General features: G+C 49.7%; 1 protein-coding gene across 3 annotated transcripts; it reads right to left on the bottom strand.

Annotated features, from left to right (window-relative positions):
- Positions 1-868: 868 nt before the first annotated feature.
- Positions 869-17,447, bottom strand: Cfap298 (cilia and flagella associated protein 298). Of its 3 annotated transcripts, XM_048422645.3 has the most exons (9): positions 17,198-17,445; positions 13,582-13,749; positions 12,568-12,635; positions 10,924-11,082; positions 10,655-10,786; positions 9,636-9,731; positions 9,267-9,347; positions 1,369-1,472; positions 869-1,040 (listed from the first exon to the last, which is right to left on the bottom strand). In XM_048422645.3, exons 1-8 carry the CDS (start codon positions 17,334-17,336, stop codon positions 1,401-1,403), a joined length of 915 nt encoding a protein of 304 aa, XP_048278602.1. In that variant the 5' UTR covers positions 17,337-17,445; the 3' UTR covers positions 869-1,040; positions 1,369-1,400. The 3 variants fall into 3 exon arrangements, with proteins under 3 accessions (XP_048278602.1, XP_048278604.1, XP_085541896.1); XM_048422647.2 differs by lacking the exon at positions 13,582-13,749 and having other exon boundaries at positions 17,198-17,447; XM_085685770.2 differs by lacking the exons at positions 869-1,040; positions 1,369-1,472 and having other exon boundaries at positions 9,083-9,347; positions 17,198-17,443.
- Between the last annotated feature and the right edge of the window lie 22 nt (positions 17,448-17,469).

The raw sequence follows: 17,469 nt of genomic DNA, 5'->3' as shown, positions 1-17,469 counted from the left end.
GACTCAGCAGAATAGGCACCTCTGCTCCCAATCCTTGTCCACCCAGAATCTGACCTTAGAAGATGCTTTAGTTTCATTTCTGTGGCTGTGATAAAAACAGCTTAGAGGGGGAACGGGTGAGGTCTCAATTCTAGATTACTGTCTGTTGTAGTAGGGAGGTAGGGTGGCAGGAACTCGAAACATCCAGTCAAAGAGAAATGATGTGTGAATGGTTGTGAGCCCTTCCTCTGGGTTAGTGGCCACAGCCATCTAAAGCTGCCACACGGCCCTGGTGCTGACTGCACCTGTCTTGGTCCTGAAGGTGACAAGTGTCCCCCAGTGAGTTTAGAATTGGGGTGATATCTCTCAAGCTCTTGTACACAGCTGCATTTGGAACTTGATCCAGCACATGATGTAGACACCACGTGAGGATGGTTACTAGGAAATGTGGTCCCCCGCCCTGCCAGGTTTTGGTGGGGTCTGGGAAGCACTTTTTGCAGCTATCGTTGCCCCACTAGGGTGACTGGGCTTCCTAGACCATTGGGGTAGGGGCTTTTCTACAACCCAGGCTCTGGAGTGCCAAGCCTGGGAACCAATCCTGGGAAGTCCCGGGTGCTGGTCACCCTGATCTTCACCACCTGCTGCCTGCTCAGGCTTGAACAGGGAGAGGCGCACAAGGACACTGACGTCACATTGCAATAAATGGCCCTGGGCTCTGAATCTCATTTTCTTTAAATCCACTTCCCTAAGAAATATTATAGCGTTCACCCTTCCATTTTATAAGACACGGTGAATGATGCCTTTCACTCTAAATCCGCTTTTCAGTCACTCTTAATATTCCTCTAAAAGAAAGAAAGAGAAACACTGTTGGCACCAAAACCTCACACACTTGGACCAAACCCAAAGGTGAACATTTATTTCAGCAAGATTCACTCAAGGTCTTGAAAGTCAAGTGTGAGAGGTGAAATCCACCTTGTCAGTGAGGACAATGCCCTTTTCTGCGCTTGGCAGCTGAAGATGATATGTCAGGTTGACATGTTCAGTGTCCGAGGAATGTGACCCTAAGGAGATCAAGGGGAGCGTACTGGCGGTAGGGCCTCCTGGCAAGGTAGACCCTGCCAAGATGGCTGACTACCTTGGGCTCTGGGAAGACTTCCATGTGCCCACACTTCACTACACTGTGGTTTTTCCCGACATAGTCCACAGGGACAGGGCCACAGGTCCGTCACCATCGTCGAGTCGGTACAGAGTGTTCTAGAAAAGCTCCTCTCCCAGGCACAGCTGCCATTGTCAGCTCCCTACAGTTCCAGCCCAGGAGGTGTCTGGATGTCATGCTAGTCACTCTCCTGTGAGAGGGATCCATCAACACCTTCAAATTCTGGCCCTTACCGTTGTCAGGGAGACAACACCATCTGTTCCTCTCAAAGGGGGATTTTCCAGAGCTTCATCAGCAGGGCTTTCTCCACTCCATGGATTTCCATTCTATCAAGGCCCTGGGGAAAAGGGGATGGGATCTAGCTTAGTAAGCGCTACTCAGCTAGTCATCCAATAAATGTTATTTCTACTTCAATAACTCCTTGGATCTTTTGTTTTGTTTTCTTTTTCTATGCAAGGTTTCTCTGTGCAGCTCTGGTTGTCCTGGAACTCTGCAGGCCAAGCTGACTTCCAACTCACAGAGATCCGCCTGCCTCTGCCTCCTTGAGTGCTGGGATTAAAGGCGTGCACCACCACTGCTGGCTGGATCATTTTAAAATTTGAGCTGATCCTTATTGTTGCATTTTAAAAATTGTTTATATTGGATACCATTCATTTGTCTAACTTTTTTCAGCTTTGGGCCATTGTACATGCTAGCCAAGTGCTGTACCTCTGAGCTACAATCCTAGTCTGATGGTTCGTGTTGTCAATATAATAAAATCTAAAATCCAAAAGATGCACCTCTAAGGCTGTCCCTGGGGACATATCTTGACCCTGTTAAGGCAGGAAGACCCACCCACTGGCACCATTCCCTAAGCAGGAAGTCCTGGCTGTATAAGCTGAGATGCACTGATTGTTCAGTTCCTGGTTGCAGTCACGTGACCAGCTGCTTTAAGCTCCTGCTGCCTTGGCCTCCCCATGTGATGGATGACAGCCTGGAATTGAGCTACAATAAGCCTTTACTCGGTTAAGCTGCTTTCTTTGGTCAGAGAATTTTATCAACAGGAAGAAACTGAGACGCAGTCTCTCTGGGTGCAGATGGGAGGACTGCACTTGGAGTAAGGGCAACGGCATCAGAGCTGCCAGGAGAGAAACGGATCCTGGAATGGTGAATGACCTGACAACATGGCGTCGTAAGAGGCCACGACTCGAGAGCTGAACTCTTGTGAAGTGTCCCTCTTCAGCCTTTCAGTGCTGGAGCACAGCACCCCCGCAACGTCGCGTCTTTGTTTGCTACAGTCCTACGCAATTCTGTCCACTCCCGTCTGGCTTCTCTCTGTCTCCTTGTGAGGCACTTCAGGGGTGGGCACAGCATGGTGAGAGGAAGCTGGGCTCCTGATAGTCCAGGAAAGCTGGACAAAGGCGGCCCTGAGTGCTGTGGTTCCAGGCTTTTCCTCTCTCATTGCTCTACCGTATGTGACTTTGCTTTTTACCCAGGTCAGCTCTGAGCCCGAGATGACTGTGGGAGTTTCTGTCATTACATATGTATTGTAGGTACTAGAAATTATAAAAGAAGAATACATCATTTCAAATACTTTGAAGATCTAAGACAGAGAGAGAGAGAAAAAGAGGGAGAGAGAGAGAAAGAGAGAGAGAGAGAGTGAGTTAGGTGTCCACTGAAGCCAGAGGTATCATAAGTCTCTAGAATTGGATTCCCAAGTGATTGTAAGGTACTAGGCATATGTGTTAGGAACCATCAATGCTCCCTGAGCCCTCTGTCATGCAGAAAGGTCCTGAAATCTCATCTCACCATCTCTGGAAGGATCCTGGAATCTCATCTCCCTGTCTCTGGAAGGTCCTGGAATCTGGTGCGGGAGAATTGTCTGTATTCTGTCAATCATGTTTTAAATAAACGCTGATTGGCCAGGCAGGAAGTATAGGCAGGTCAACCAGATAGGAAGTAGAGGTGGGGCAATGAGAACAGGAGAATTCTGGGAAGGAGGAAGCCCATTCCTCCCAGTCCTGCACAGAACACCAAAGAAACAGGATGTGACCTGCCCCCCTGATAAAGGTACCAAGTCATGTGGCTAACATAGATAAGAATAATGGGTTAATATAAGTGATAAGAGCTAATAAGAAGCCTGAGACAATGGGCCAATCAGTTTTATAACCTAATGTAGACTCTCTGTGTGATTTTCTCTGGGACTAAATGGCTGGGGGACTGGGTGGGACAGAAACCCCAATGAACAGGCCCTCATGTTACAGAATCTAGTCTTGCTGTCTCTGGAAGGGTTGCTGCTCAGGCTCTGGATGAGGAGTCACAGGGCCAAGACTCAAAGCATATACCTAAGCACATGGCATTTAATTACAAGCTGGTTGGCACACTCCCTGCAGCAAAGTAACCTAGTGATCTTGTGACAGAACCTTGGTTAGACAGATGTTAGTTGTCTTAGTGTTTCTATTATTGTGAAGAGACACCATGACCACAGCAACTCTTATAAAGAAAATATTTAATTGCGTGGGTTCGCTTACAGTTTCAGAGGTTCAGTCCATGGTGGCATGGAGGCAGATGGGGTGTTGGAGAAATAGCTGAGAGTCCTACAACTTGCAGGCAACAAGAAGTCGACTAACACACTGGGTGGTATCCTGAGCATAGGAACCCTCAAAGCCTGCCCTACAATGACACACTTCCTCCAACAAGGCCATATTTCCTAGTAGTGCTGCTGCCTATGAGATTATGGGGACTGCTGTGGGACAATGGGCTTTTATCCTGTCACTTGAATTATTTTTAATAAAATGCTGATTGGCCAGGCAGGAAGTACAGGAGGGTCGATGGCAGCCAGGCAGGAAGTAGAGGCATGGCAATGAGAATTCTGGGAAGAGAAAAGATTCAGTCTGTTGGCGTCACCCAGACAGAGAAGAAGCCAGAGATAGAGCAAGCAAGATGTGACTGTCTCGCCGAAAAAGGTACCGAACCACGTGTTTAACACAGACAAGTATTATGGGCTAATATATGCTTTAAGAGTTAATAAGAAGTCTGAGCTAATAGGCCAATCAGTTTATAATTAATGTAGCCCTCTTGTGATTCTTTGGGGCTAAACAGCTACAGGATTGGGCAGGACAGAAACCTCAGTCAACAGGGGACAATTACATTCAAACTACCACATTCTACTCCCTGGCCCCAGAAGCTTGCAACAACACCATAATAGCAAAATTCATTTAGTTCAATTTCAAAAGTTCCCATGGTCTATCACAGTTTCAACAACATTTTAAAGTCCAAAGTTCAAAGTCTTTTCTGAGAGTCATGCAATCTCTTAACTGTAATCATTGGTAAAAATCAAAACCAAGAAGCAGATCACATACTACCAACATACAATGGCACAGAATATACATTCCAAAGTGCAGGGAAGGGAGCATAGCGAGGAAACACTGGACCAGAACATGACTGCAAACCAGCTGGGCACACTTCAAACTCTGCATCTCCAACTCCTTCCGGCTGTGTTGATAGCAGCACACTTATTTCTCTTGGGCTGGCTCCACTCCCTGTTAGCGGCTCTCTGGCAGGTATCCCACAGCTCTGGCATCTCCAGCATCTTGGGGCGTCCAAGGCAATCCAGGTTTCAACTTCACAGCTTCATGAGCTTCGTGCAATGGCCTCTCTGGGTCTCCATTCAGGGACACCCTGACACATGCCTGGCCTTAGCGTCTTTATTCCACAATTCCTTCCTTCTGTTCAGCCTAAAGCCAGAACCATGTGGCTGAAGCTGCCAAGTTCTGCTGTTTACTGGAGCTGGAACATGGGGGCTCTTGTTCAGTTACATCATCATCATCTTTCTGTCCTTCACTGCCTAGGCTTGGTTGTCTCAAAACGTGTTCTGTAGACCAGGCTGGCCCCAAACTCAGATCTGCCAGCCCCTGCCTTCCCAGTGCTGGGATTAAATGTGTACCCCCACCACACCTGGTTTTAAGCTTTTGTTCAGCTCCTTTTCACAGGTTAGAAGCTAAGCTGGGCGGGATCTCTCCCTGAGGTCTCCACTGCCTATATTTCATGCCTTAATCCATGTATCTCCTTGAATACAGAATTTAGCTCCATTCCACTTCTGGTTGCTCTTTTTCTGCTCAGAATTTCCATCTTGCACTTTATCGTGATCATTTTGCTCCTATCCATCACATTAGCGTTACCACTAATAACCACACCACAGAGTCTACACTAGGCTGTTTGGAAATTTCTTCTCCCAACAGAATTAATCTAAACTCTTCACTTTAGCCTCACGTAGACACTTTGGACAAAGGCCAAAGGCAGCCACTTTCTTCATCAAAATATCACAAGACCAGCCTCCAGGCCACATACTAACACATAGTAACATTCTTCTCCTCTGAAACCTCTTGATCCTCACAGTTCAAATCACCTTCAGAACCAGTCTTCCATGCTCCTACTAGCATGGCCCATTAAGCAGCACTTAAAGAATCCCACTGCTTTCCAAACCCAAAGTACCAAAGTCCAAATTCCTCCAAACAAAAACATGGTCAGGCCTGTCACAGCAATACCCCAGTCTCTGGTACCAACTTCTGTCTTAGGGTTTCTATTACTGTGAAGAGACACCATGATCATGGCAACTCTTACAAAGAAAACATTTAATTGGGACTTGCTTACAGTTTCAGAGATCCAGTCCATTGTCTCAGGACAGGGAGCATGGTGGCTTGCAGGCAGATGTGTCACTGGAGGAGCAGCTAAGAGTCCTACAATCTTGGAACAGGAAGTTGACTGACACTCTGGGTAGTATCCTGAGCACAGGAACCCTCAGAGTCTGTCCCACAGTGACACCCTTCTCCAACAAGGCCATACCCACTCCAACAAATCGTGCTGCTCCCTATGAGATTATGGGGTCAATAAACATTCAAACTGCCTCACTAGCAGTTGGAGGGTTTAAAGAATTTTAAGTGCTGTCAAATTGAAGTGGTGTTGATAGCATCCTTGGTTATACAGAGCTATAGTCAGCTGGTGTATGTAAGGGCTACTTTCTTCCCTTTTGTGATGACCCAAAGCTGTACTGGATCACAAAGAAACAAGACTTGGAGTTAGGCTGACAGTCTGCTGGGAGTCTCTCAGAGAGTACCGGGTTCTAACCTCATCAGCTATATGACCGGGATAAGGCACAAGGTGGGTGAACACAGTGGAGTGACAGCCAGTAGGCCCCTTTATGGATGGCTATGGAGGGGTCACTCCACTCTGGGTACTTCAGTGAGCTGCTGTCCTGAGCACTTGGCGCTCAGCAGGGTATGAAGCAGACAGGATGAGAGGGTTGTGTAGTGTACCCCACAGAGGTGGGAGAATGCCAGGAACCCCACTTCAGCTGATTATTCCCTTAGAGCAAGAAGTGGGGCTCAGGAGGGCCACATGAAGCAAATGCCACTGTCAGGGCCATGGACAGCACCACATCTGGTGGCACTGACCCCAGTTCCAAGGCACACTGACGCAGTTCCCAAAAAGTGCTGCTGTGATTACATGCCTTGACTCACTCTTCCATACAATCCTGAACATGAACCTTCTACACACAGACTATACATGGGCAAAGACATGTAAAGACAGCAGGCTCCCCAGATACAATCAGAGGTTCTAAGAGCAAATGTCATCCAAGTCCAAAGCATTTCACAGAGAAACTTAAAATTATAATCAAAGTAAGGGGAAATAGAAACAAATTTGGTTTTTACAAAATCTGGTCAATCAAAATAGCAGAACCATAAAGCATGGGCAGCTACGTTTGGCTCTAGAAAGCAGCCTATCAGAGGCCAGTCCTGAGCAGCCACCAGGTTGGTAGCTTGGTGATGGCAGACAGAAGAGGGCAGAGGCCACCGCCTCTGGGAGAACCTCAAGGTTTGGGGCTCAAATTCATGTAGGCGAATGATGCTATGTGAGTCAGTGTGTTCTGATAATGCATCCAGGCAGGAGAACAAGTAGCTTGGCTTCATCACAGATGTGGGATGCTGGCTCCAGGAGAAGATTGCCTTTGTGTAGGCAGAACCTGTCCCCAGGCTACCTTCACTTGGGGCACCTCCACTGGCTCCCACAACTCCTTTCAAGGCTATGGTGGGAAGCCTGGGTACTGAGGTGGGAGGAGCAGTGGAACAGGAAGGCCAGGGAAGGGAACAGTAGTGTGCTTCCTCTCCCTTACAGGGAGCAGGGAGAATTTCCTCTTAACTGGGCCAATATCCTGGAGGCCAAGGTGAAGGGTGAGTGTGTCTCTAGGGCATGTCTAGCTACAGAGAGAAGTCTGGGGTGTACTTATTTGTGGATAGGACCAGGTTTGGGGCAGGTAGTGGTTCGGGGGAACAATGAGTTTAAAAAGAAAAGGACCGGTGAACCAGTATGTTCTGCAGGGGGTCACGGAGCCAACACAGCTGCCCAAACCTGTCGTCATCAGTCCCAAGGGTGTGAACAGTAGCACAGGGAGAACAGGAAGCTGAGCGTGGACTTGGTCAGGCCATGCCAGGAAGAGCCACTCTGCACCAGGGTCAGAGCGCACGCCAGGAACAGTAGCACTGCACTAGGGTCAGAGCGCACGCCAGGAAGAGCCACTCTGCACCAGGGTCAGAGCGCACGCCAGGAAGAGCCACTCTGCACCAGGGTCAGAGCGCATGCCAGGAAGAACCACTCTGCACCAGGGTCAGAGCGCACGCCAGGAAGAGCCACTCTGCACCAGGGTAAGAGCGCACGCCAGGAAGAGCCACTCTGCACCAGGGTCAGAGCGCACGCCAGGAACAGTAGCACTGCACTAGGGTCAGAGCGCGCGCCAGGAAGAGCCACTCTGCACCAGGGTCAGAGCGCACGCCAGGAACAGTAGCACTGCACTAGGGTCAGAGCGCACGCCAGGAACAGTAGCACTGCACTAGGGTCAGAGCGCGCGCCAGGAACAGTAGCACTGCACTAGGGTCAGAGCGCGCGCCAGGAAGAGCCACTCTGCACCAGGGTCAGAGCGCACGCCAGGAACAGTAGCACTGCACTAGGGTCAGAGCGCACGCCAGGAACAGTAGCACTGCACTAGGGTCAGAGCGCGCGCCAGGAAGAGCCACTCTGCACTAGGGTCAGAGCGCGCGCCAGGAAGAGCCACTCTGCACTAGGGTCAGAGCGCACGCCAGGAACAGTAGCACTGCACTAGGAGGAGCAGCTCTGCACCAGGGTCAGGGCCCCTTCTCCTGTCTTGTTCTAGTGAAGGAGACTTGAAAGGTTAACTATAGAATCGAGATGCCAGGATGCATAGCCTAGCTATGCACAGCTGCCCACCAACCTACAACACAGGCGGCCTCTCCTCCTGGCAGATAAGACTGCGGTGGTGGCGGGGGCACCAACCAGGAGCCAAGCTGACCCCTGGGTCAGATCTGTGAGTGGGTTTATCCTAGAGCACTGGTTCTCAACTTTTCTAATGTTGCAATCCTTTAAAGCAGTTCCTCATGTTGTGGTGACCCCAACCATAAAAGTATTTCGTTGCTACTTCATTAACTGTGATCTTGCTATTGTTATGAATACTAATATAAACATCTGATATGCAGAATATCTGACATGCATCCGGAGTTCAAAGCGGCTGCCCTCCTGCCTTAAAGCAGACTCCATCCCTCTCCACTCATCTCAAAGACGAGCCTGCAGCTGGCAGCCTCTAGTGGCCACTGCGGTCAAGTTCCACGTCCGCTGTATTTCATCTTGCAGAGAAAACCGAGGAAACGCTCAGGTCCTCTTCAACACATGAGAACACAAGACAAGGAAGCTAAGGATATGGGTGCAAGTCCACCTGCGAAGCTTCGGTGCGCCCCAGAGAGCATCCTTAGATGCCACACAAGTCCACCTGCGAAGCTTCGGTGCATCCCAGAGAGCATCCTTAGATGCCACACAAGTCCACCCGCAAAGCTTTGTTGCGCCCCAGAGAACATCCTTAGACGCCACACAACTGTCCTAGACTGAGAATGAGCTATACAGTTTCTCTTGAGTATGTATTTATTAAGTTCTAAAACCACGAATGCCTTACTTCAAAAATACAAACTAAAAGAAACTGGAAAATAGAAACATCTATGTCTTTTATAGTATTTATAATATTTTGCCCTGGGAAGGTGGGCTGGTGGCTCTGATGGCCTCATCTGGGTCGCCACTTTATATCTTTTACCCCGTGAAAATGTCGTTTCAAAGCCGTGGTGTCGGCCCACGGAGAGTTCAGACAGGAGTCGTCATCATTTTCTTCCAGTTTCTGGAAACAAACATGCTTTACTCAGGATGGCATCTCAGGAGAGTGGTTCATGTAGACTGAGGAAGGTCTGGGTCACTTCCTGCACCACACCTCCCCCCATGCCAGCAGGACCCTCCAGGGTCCATGACAGCCTTGGAGAGCCCAGAAAGGCCATTCCTAACATTGTGTGGTCGTCATAGGACCCCGCCCACGGGTGAGACATGGGATGCAGGCTGCAGCTCCAGCTCTGTGTCTAGCTCTGCCCTCCCCGACCCCACCCTCCCCCAGCCCAACCATCCCTCCGACTACCTTGAGCTCCTCCTGTCTTCTATGATAGAACAACATTAGCTGCTTATGCTCCTCACTGCTAATGATCGGCTCCCGGGCTGGTGCACCCTGGCCCCTCTGAAAGGCAAACACAGAGCAAACTGGAGTCTGAGACATTCTTTGTGCAGGGGACATGGGAACATTTTACGTGCTTATTTTGTAACTGTCTCCGTCAACAGCGAAGTCAGCAGGCCGAGATGCCACCATGCAGCATGGGCACCAGCACTGCTGGGGCTCTGGACTTGTGGTGGATGCCATCTCTACCATGGCCATTTCCAAGGAACCCACTGCGAACCCAGGGTGGATGGGAGGGCGTTTAGAGCCACAGCCTGAGAAACAGAAATCTACAGGCCTTGTTCCCAAAACTCCACAGAAAAGGAGCACCTAAGTGGAGATACCTCAGCTGGACGCTCCCTACACCTCCAGCCCTTCTCAGCACGGAACACCAGCAGCCTCAGAAGCCCTAGAATATGTCTTGGCTGAATTTTCCATTACCAGGAACATTTTTGCATGTAGACCTGCTTTTTTGGTTGAGATATTACAAAAAGGAAATTTCTACTTTAAACTGGGGCCAATAGGGCTGAGAGTATGCACAGGTTTAAAAATCATTTAGATTTTCTGTAAAACTTCATCGAGCCGAAGGCGAACACACAACACTGACGAGACTTCATCGAGCCGAAGGTGAACACACAACACTGACGAGACTTCATCGAGCCGAAGGCGAACACACAACACTGACGAGACTTCATCGAGCCGAAGGCGAACACACAACACTGACGAGGCTTCATCGAGCCGAAGGCGAACACACAACACTGATGAGGCTTCATCGAGCCGAAGGCGAACACACAACACTGACTAGGCTTCATCGAGCCGAAGGCGAACACACAACACTGACGAGGCTTCATCGAGCCGAAGGTGAACACACAACACTGACTAGGCTTCATTGAGCCGAAGGTGAACACACAACACAACTCATAAAGCAGAAGCCTCTGCTCACACACCTGCTGGATCTTGACGATGATTTTGGTCTTCTCATTCCTCCCCACATAGTCGGAGAGTTTCTTCGTCCTCCTCAGCTCCTTGGCAGCCCACCACAGCTGCGCTTCCGACTCCTGAATGACTTCCAGTGCTGCCTGGGGTCAGTCGTACAAGCACAAGGAACTGGCTTGAAGAGGGAAGGCACACGCGTCCCACCCTGGAGCCTGGCGGGGGGACCTTCAGGCACAGGCAGGCTCCAGCGCCTTCCTCGCCCCACAACCTCCAAGCATACCTGAGTTCCTGACAGATCTTCTTTATTTTCAAATTCCATTCGGATGGGATCGTATGGTGGTAGCCCCATGGGATAAACGATCATCACCGCCCCTCGAAGCTGGTCCAGGGCATCTTTCACCATCTCCATGGTAACAAAGACTCCAGCTTCCACTTGTTTCTGAAAGTGAACCAGGCAAAAGTCAATAAACACCCAGCCGGTTTTCATATGAGGCCCCCAGAGACCCTGCCAACACAGCCACAGAAGGGACCAGAGCGTTGCTGCTTCCCAGGTGACTGCTGCCCACTTCAGGGCTGAGTTGAGGACACGATGGCCCAGGCCAGAAGCAGACTGTGAGGGACACCAGAGAGGTCTGCAATGCTCAGGGCAGACCCACACCCAGCAGGATAGTTGGGAGGAGGGGACGAAGAGCCGGAGATGGAGCAGGCTGCCTAGGACAGGTACGGCCTTGGGCAGGTGGGAGTGGAAAGGGGGAACCAGAGTCCACCACGTGTTAGGAAACGGATCCCGAGCTGCAGTGGGTACAACATGGACCAAATTAGAGGGACATCAGCCAGAAGGCTCTGAAGAGAACACAGGAAAGAGCCACATAAAGCATGCATCTACTGTTTGCTCCCGGATCCTGGCACACCAGAAGGCGCTGGTGACACTTCGGGGACTTCACGTCACACACAACAGCTTTCCATGGGTCCCTCAAAGACTGAGCAGGGGTACAGAGCTGCACATCTGTAACCCTAGCCCTCAGGAAGCTGAGGCAGGACTGCCATGGGTTCAAGGTCTGTTCGGGCTACAACTGAGTACCATGCTGGCCAAGGCTGTACATAAAAGTCTCAGAAATAGAATGAATTAAAAAAAAAAAAGATTAGCTAAGAGCTTGGGGAATGCTTAGAAGTACAGTTTGTGGGGTGAATCTGGGAGTGTAGGACAGGCAGTGATGTCAAGACATGCAAATGTGGGGGCAGCGACTGCTACATGTGGATAAATGTGGTAAGTGACATACTAAGGGTTTTTACATTTATTTGTTGTGTGTGTGCTATAGCACATGGCGGGGGGGGGGGGACGTAAGAGGACAATTTGTGGGAGTCAGTGCTCTCTGACCCCATGTGGGGCCTGAAATCAAGCTCAGGCCTCTCGAAGTTAGCTTGTCAGGCACCTTCATCCACTGAGCTGGCTCTCCAGCCCCAGGTAAGTATCCCTGAATTCTTTCTATCCAGGGGAGCACCTCTCCCTCTCACGGTATTGTGTTCCTTCTGTGAAACAGGCTGTATGTAAAGGCTGGAGATGATTACAGAAATACTGCTCTATAGTGAGCGTCTCTACCAACCCTGCATCTGTGGGCTACAGTAAAAACTCCTCTGCTTAGCTTTCCAAATTGTATGGGGGAGCCTGCATTGATGGAAGACGATAAACACTTTGTTTGCTCCCTGTCATCGTCATGCAAAGGAGGAGCCAGGGTCCCTCAAATAGGTTTTTTTTTTTTTTTTTTTTTTTTTTTTTGCTTTGCCACTGGGAAGCAGAGAAAGAAAAGAGAAAACTGGAAATGAAAGAGCAGCAGAAAGGTGGGGAGCGGAGAGCAGTGGGACGGGATGTGGGCTGGCGCTAAGGCACGCATCTCAGGGGCGCCCACCCTCCTGAGAAGCTGACCTTAGACACGATCGCTTTGGCTTCTTCCACCGTCTTCTTTAAAACCTGCTTCATTTTCTCATTTGGAGCTATTAGGAAAAAAAGGACAGACAATTGTCAAACACATGGCCTCTTTCAAAATCCCGGGTGTTCTTGAACTCTCCTGCCTGAACCGGGGAACCCGAGACACGAGTGTGAGCCTGGAATTGACAAGAGGGACATAGATGTGGGGGGCTAGGCAGAGTTCCCCGCAAGGGGAGAAGTCCGCAGCAGCTTTTATGCAGTCTGGTGACGGCTACAAAGCCAGGTCAGAGGAACCACCGAGAGGACAGCGCCAACAAAGGGAACAGAAGAATTCCAGGCCTCTCAGGCAACACAGCTGTGACTCAACCCTGTCATAGTGGCTCAAACGCAGGCATAAGGCAGTACATGGCTGGGATGGCTCAAGGAAATAAAACTGTATGTATGTATGTATGTACGCATGCATGCTTGTTTTGAGTCAGGGTCTCTCTCTGTTCCCAGACTGGACTGGATGCCCCAATCTTCTTGCCTTAAGCTCCTGAGTGCTAGGATTATAACATGTGTGCCCGCTTGACCCACAAAACTTTATTGTACCTGAGCACTGTCCAAATGTGGCATACAACACCAATCCTAACTCCCGAGCTTAGAGCTAAGCACAGTGGAGACAGCGCCCCTGGATTTAGGGAGCATGGTTCTGCGCTCGTCCATTTCTGGACGGAAATGGCAAATTGGCATGGCTCATCTACCCCGTGAAGGAGGCCACTCGACAGGAGCAGGCAGGCCTGGATGGGGTTAGCACAGGAGGTTCACAGCGCAGAGTTTTCCAGATGTGCATTAAAAATGCTTTTACGCGATGTGGGCGCACTTGTGTGTGCCAGGGTACGTGCGTGGACTCGGTTCTGGGGCTCAGTCTCAAGCCGTCAGGTTTATATGCCACTCTTACTGCGGAGCCATCTTGCTGGCCCATAAAGAACTGCCTTCACGTGCAAAGGCAGGAGGGGGAAAGTCGATCACCTTGCCCGTTCCTCCGTCCGATGTCGTCCTTCTTAAAGACAGAGCCCCCACTAGGCACGCACTTCTCTCCCCACTCATCCTTCAGCTTCAGCTCCTGAATCTGCTCCTCCGTCAGCCCTTGCATATTAGGGGGGAGGAACACACCGTGTTCTGCCAGCTCTTCCATCTCTGAAAAACAAGAGAGGGCAGCCACTCCTGACTGGGATCACTCACAGCCAGACTCGCATGTGTGCGTGCTCCTAGGTCTCAGGTCTGCCCCTTTAGTTCACTATTTTAACTACACCACTAGCTGTGTGTCAGACCTTTCTTCATCCTGGACAAAGGCACTGATTCACCCGCAGGCAGTGGAAGCACAGTGAGCTTCAGACCCCCACCCCCCACACATACATTAAGGCTCTGTGCTCAGGAGTTAAAAGATTAACGGTCATTTAAAGCGCATGCCTAACCACACAGCCCACCACATGGCTTTGCCATTTTCCAAGGAGAATCTCAGATGACCCCATTTAATGGAAGCTCGTGAAAGAGGCAGGACAGTTGCTTAAACTTGCCCACCTTCCTAATATCAGAGCTATGATCCGAGGCTTGATGAGAGCATCCGGCTAACGTTGTATGAGAATCGTACAAAGAGGCTCACTTGGTAAAATGCTTGCTTTGTAAGCATGAGGCGCTGACTTGGATCCCTGAACTCATGTAAAAAACACTTAAAACCTTTGTACTGGGGCAGGACTATAGGGGTGAGGAGAGAGCTGGCACCCCTGGGGGTGCTTCACAGCCAGCTGCACAGACCAATGAGACCCTGTCTCAAAAACACAAGGTCATACAATACAAGTTACACACGCATACATGCACACACACACACACACCATACACACACACGCATACATTATCTCATAAAACTTTACACAAACACTTCATAAGCAATTTAGATAAATCACTGGGAAGGATTTAAGGCAATTGTCCTGGCTGGTTTTTGTCAACTTGGCACTTACTATCTAGGAAGAAGGAACCTCAGCAGAGAAAAGACCTCTATCAGATTGCCTATAGACAAGTTGTAGGACACACATTTGATTGACATGGGAAGGCCCAGCACACTTTGGGTGGTGCCACCCATGGGCAGATGGTCCCAAGTGGCATAAAAAAGTCTGAGGGAAGGAGTCTTCCTCTATGGCCTCTGCTCCAGTTCCTGTCTCCAGGTTCCTGTCCTGACTGCCCTTCACAGACAAAACCGTCAAAAAAGAAACAAACCCTTTCCTCCCCAAGTTGGTTTTTCCCCACAGCTATAGATAGTTACCAAAGACAGAACCTGGTATCAGCATCCTGGAGTCTCAGGACAGACCTAGCCATGTTTGGGGACAAGAATGTTAATGTGCTTTGTGCTGGACGAGCCATTGATGCTTAAGCTCAGAGCTTAATGGGCTGATGTGGGAACCTGAGATATGAGTCCCAAGAGCAATGCAGACAATGGAGGTCTGGCTCGTGAAAATTCAGAGGGAAACAAAGACGCGATCTGGGTCACTCACATGATAATTTGTATGAAGACCCTGTGGTTCTAGTCAGCCGGACCTGAGAAATGAGCTGTGGTTATCAAGAGACCAGAACCCCTTGGCTGGAGTGAATCACAGCTCAATCAGCCATGGATAAGAAGATACCAACACCATCGAGGCAAAACGCTCTTCTGGGAAATGCTTCCTCAGGGGTCAGCAGTCAAAGACAGATTCAGAGGAAGCAAGACGAGGAGGCTTCACTAAGAAAAGGTACCAAGCCACATGGCTAAGCATAGACAAGAAGTATGGGTTAATTTAAGTTCTAAGAGCTGGTTAATAATAAGCCTGAGCAATAAGCCAAACAGTTTATAATCAATATACGCCTCTGTGTGTTTATTTGGGACTGAACAGCTGTGGGACTGGGCAGGACAGAAACATCTGTCTACAAGCTTCAGTCCAAAGGAGCCAAAGCTCCATCTCATGCCTGCATCCAAACTTGGTAGTGCAGAAACCACATGGCACTAGTTTCTGAGGACATGAAGGGGTTTATGGTGGACAGTGGAGACTGGTAACAGGAAGAGGCCAAGACAGGCTATGGGTGAAGGTGCAGCTGCTGGGAAACCCCAGCATTGAAGGGATCACGAAGAGAGGCTCAAGCTTGGCATCATGTGGCAGGTGAGACCCTGAAGCGAGGCCAGGAGGCAACTGGTGCCACTGGTGAAGGTGGCAATCAAGGACAGGAGCAGCTGTGGAGTGGAGCCAGCTTCAGATATGAGATGTGTTCTGTGTGCTTTGGATGGCGGAGCAGGGTGGAGCCTAGAAGAGCAGAGTCCCAAACGTCTGTCACTGTTGTCTCCAGTGCTGGAGCTTGGCTTTGCTTTGACTTGAATGTTACTGAACCTAGTCCTTCCCTCTTGGAATAAGAAAGCTGTTAACTTGTTGACTTTACAGGAACCTGATCATGAGACTGATATTTTAGAGAGGTTTGGACTTTGAGAGGCTGAACATTTAAAGTGACTTTTAAAGGATTGTATCTAATCACAGCAATAGAGGCTACGACAGCAACTAGCCCTCAAAATGAGGACATTCACTTCATGTTTACTATTCAATTGAATGATCTTATATTTTCCTATCTCATACGTGTTCAAATCTACACCAGAATATATAATAAATATTTATAAATATACATATTTATATGTATAGACCTACACACACACACACACACACACACACACACACTTTGAACCATGTTATATTGCCTGCCCTTCCTGTGAGGAAGACACTAAGAACTGTGTGTTTCTATAATACTGGGAATATATGTGACCTGCAACAACACATACAACACGATAAATGGTGGAAGGGGATGGGACGTTCACAGCCACTTTCCATTTGCACACTAGGCACTTGGGAGAGGGGCTGAGGTGACGCACCCTCATCGTCCTATAGCAGAGCACTATAGTGCTGACTGGCAATGACACCTGTAGAGTACATCCGGGTTCTAAATTCACCCACAAAACCGTAATAACCTGCACTACACTTTCAACGTACAATGTTAAAGAAGACCCGGAATTTTCTCTCCCTAAATGCTTTACTTTTAAAATGTCATCTAATATTGAGCCTGTTTTGAAAGCAGTTAAATTTAATTAGGAGAAAATATAACAGGTTTTAAGGCATTGTCTAGAACGCAATTATAACACGCGTAACACATGTTTCCTAGGAGACAGAAAACAACACCAAGGCTCTCCCAGGGTCTCTCGCTGTTGACGGGCGGTCTCAAGGCTAGGACCCAAGCACTCAAAGTCTTAAAAAGGAGTTCACTTGACAATCCCCTCCCCGCGGCTACTACACCACCCTCCCACTTGCTAACTCCGTGGTTCTGCTGGGGTCTTTCGGCTCCCTCCCACTGCCCTCGGGCCCGGGCCCAACGCCAAATCCTGGCTGGGCCGCACTTGGCTTCCCCGCTGCCCATCTCTGAGTCGAGAGTTCCAGACTCGCCTGGATTTCTCCAGTTGCTGGTCTTTCATCCTGGGTCATCTCTGATGCTCCTTCCCCAACCCCCAGGTTACTGCAACTCTTCCCAAATCCTCAAACCCTGAGCCCTCCCCACTCCTTCCCCTGTGCTCCAGCAGTACCTGTGCAGAGCCGCTGCACCTTCAGACGCCCATTGTAGACGCGGGTCACCTGAATCGTGAGCTCCTCCAGCTCAGTGCTCCCGGGCGCCTGCAGCAAGAACTGGCTCTCGTCGCCTCTCTTCACGTGCAGCACAACCATAGCTGCGCCGAAGGCCCCGCCGAGGGTAGGGCGGCAGGCAGGCCAGCCCGTCCCGTACAGAAGAGAGACTAACTGCTGCCTGGTGGCGGAACCCCGGAACTCGGGCTCACGCGTCCGCCCGGTGAGTAAAAAG

The sequence above is a fragment of the Myodes glareolus genome, chromosome 2 (genome assembly GCF_982192425.1).
Source record: "Myodes glareolus chromosome 2, mMyoGla1.1, whole genome shotgun sequence".
In the NCBI taxonomy this organism is placed as follows: domain Eukaryota; kingdom Metazoa; phylum Chordata; class Mammalia; order Rodentia; family Cricetidae; genus Myodes; species Myodes glareolus.
Note: the sequence above shows the minus strand (reverse complement) of the source record. Positions and strands in the feature narration are given on the sequence as shown.

Bases quoted from the DNA above. Each gene is read 5' to 3' on its own strand.
- Cfap298 (XM_048422645.3), bottom strand. From the start codon at position 17,336: ATGGTTGTGCTGCACGTGAAGAGAGGCGACGAGAGCCAGTTCTTGCTG. The intron at 10,787-10,923 runs GTATGCTTGGAG...GACTGACCCCAG, and splicing joins AAGATCTGTCAGGAACTCAG to GCAGCACTGGAAGTCATTCA. The intron at 9,348-9,635 runs GTAGTCGGAGGG...GTTTGTTTCCAG, and splicing joins GAAGACAGGAGGAGCTCAAG to AAACTGGAAGAAAATGATGA.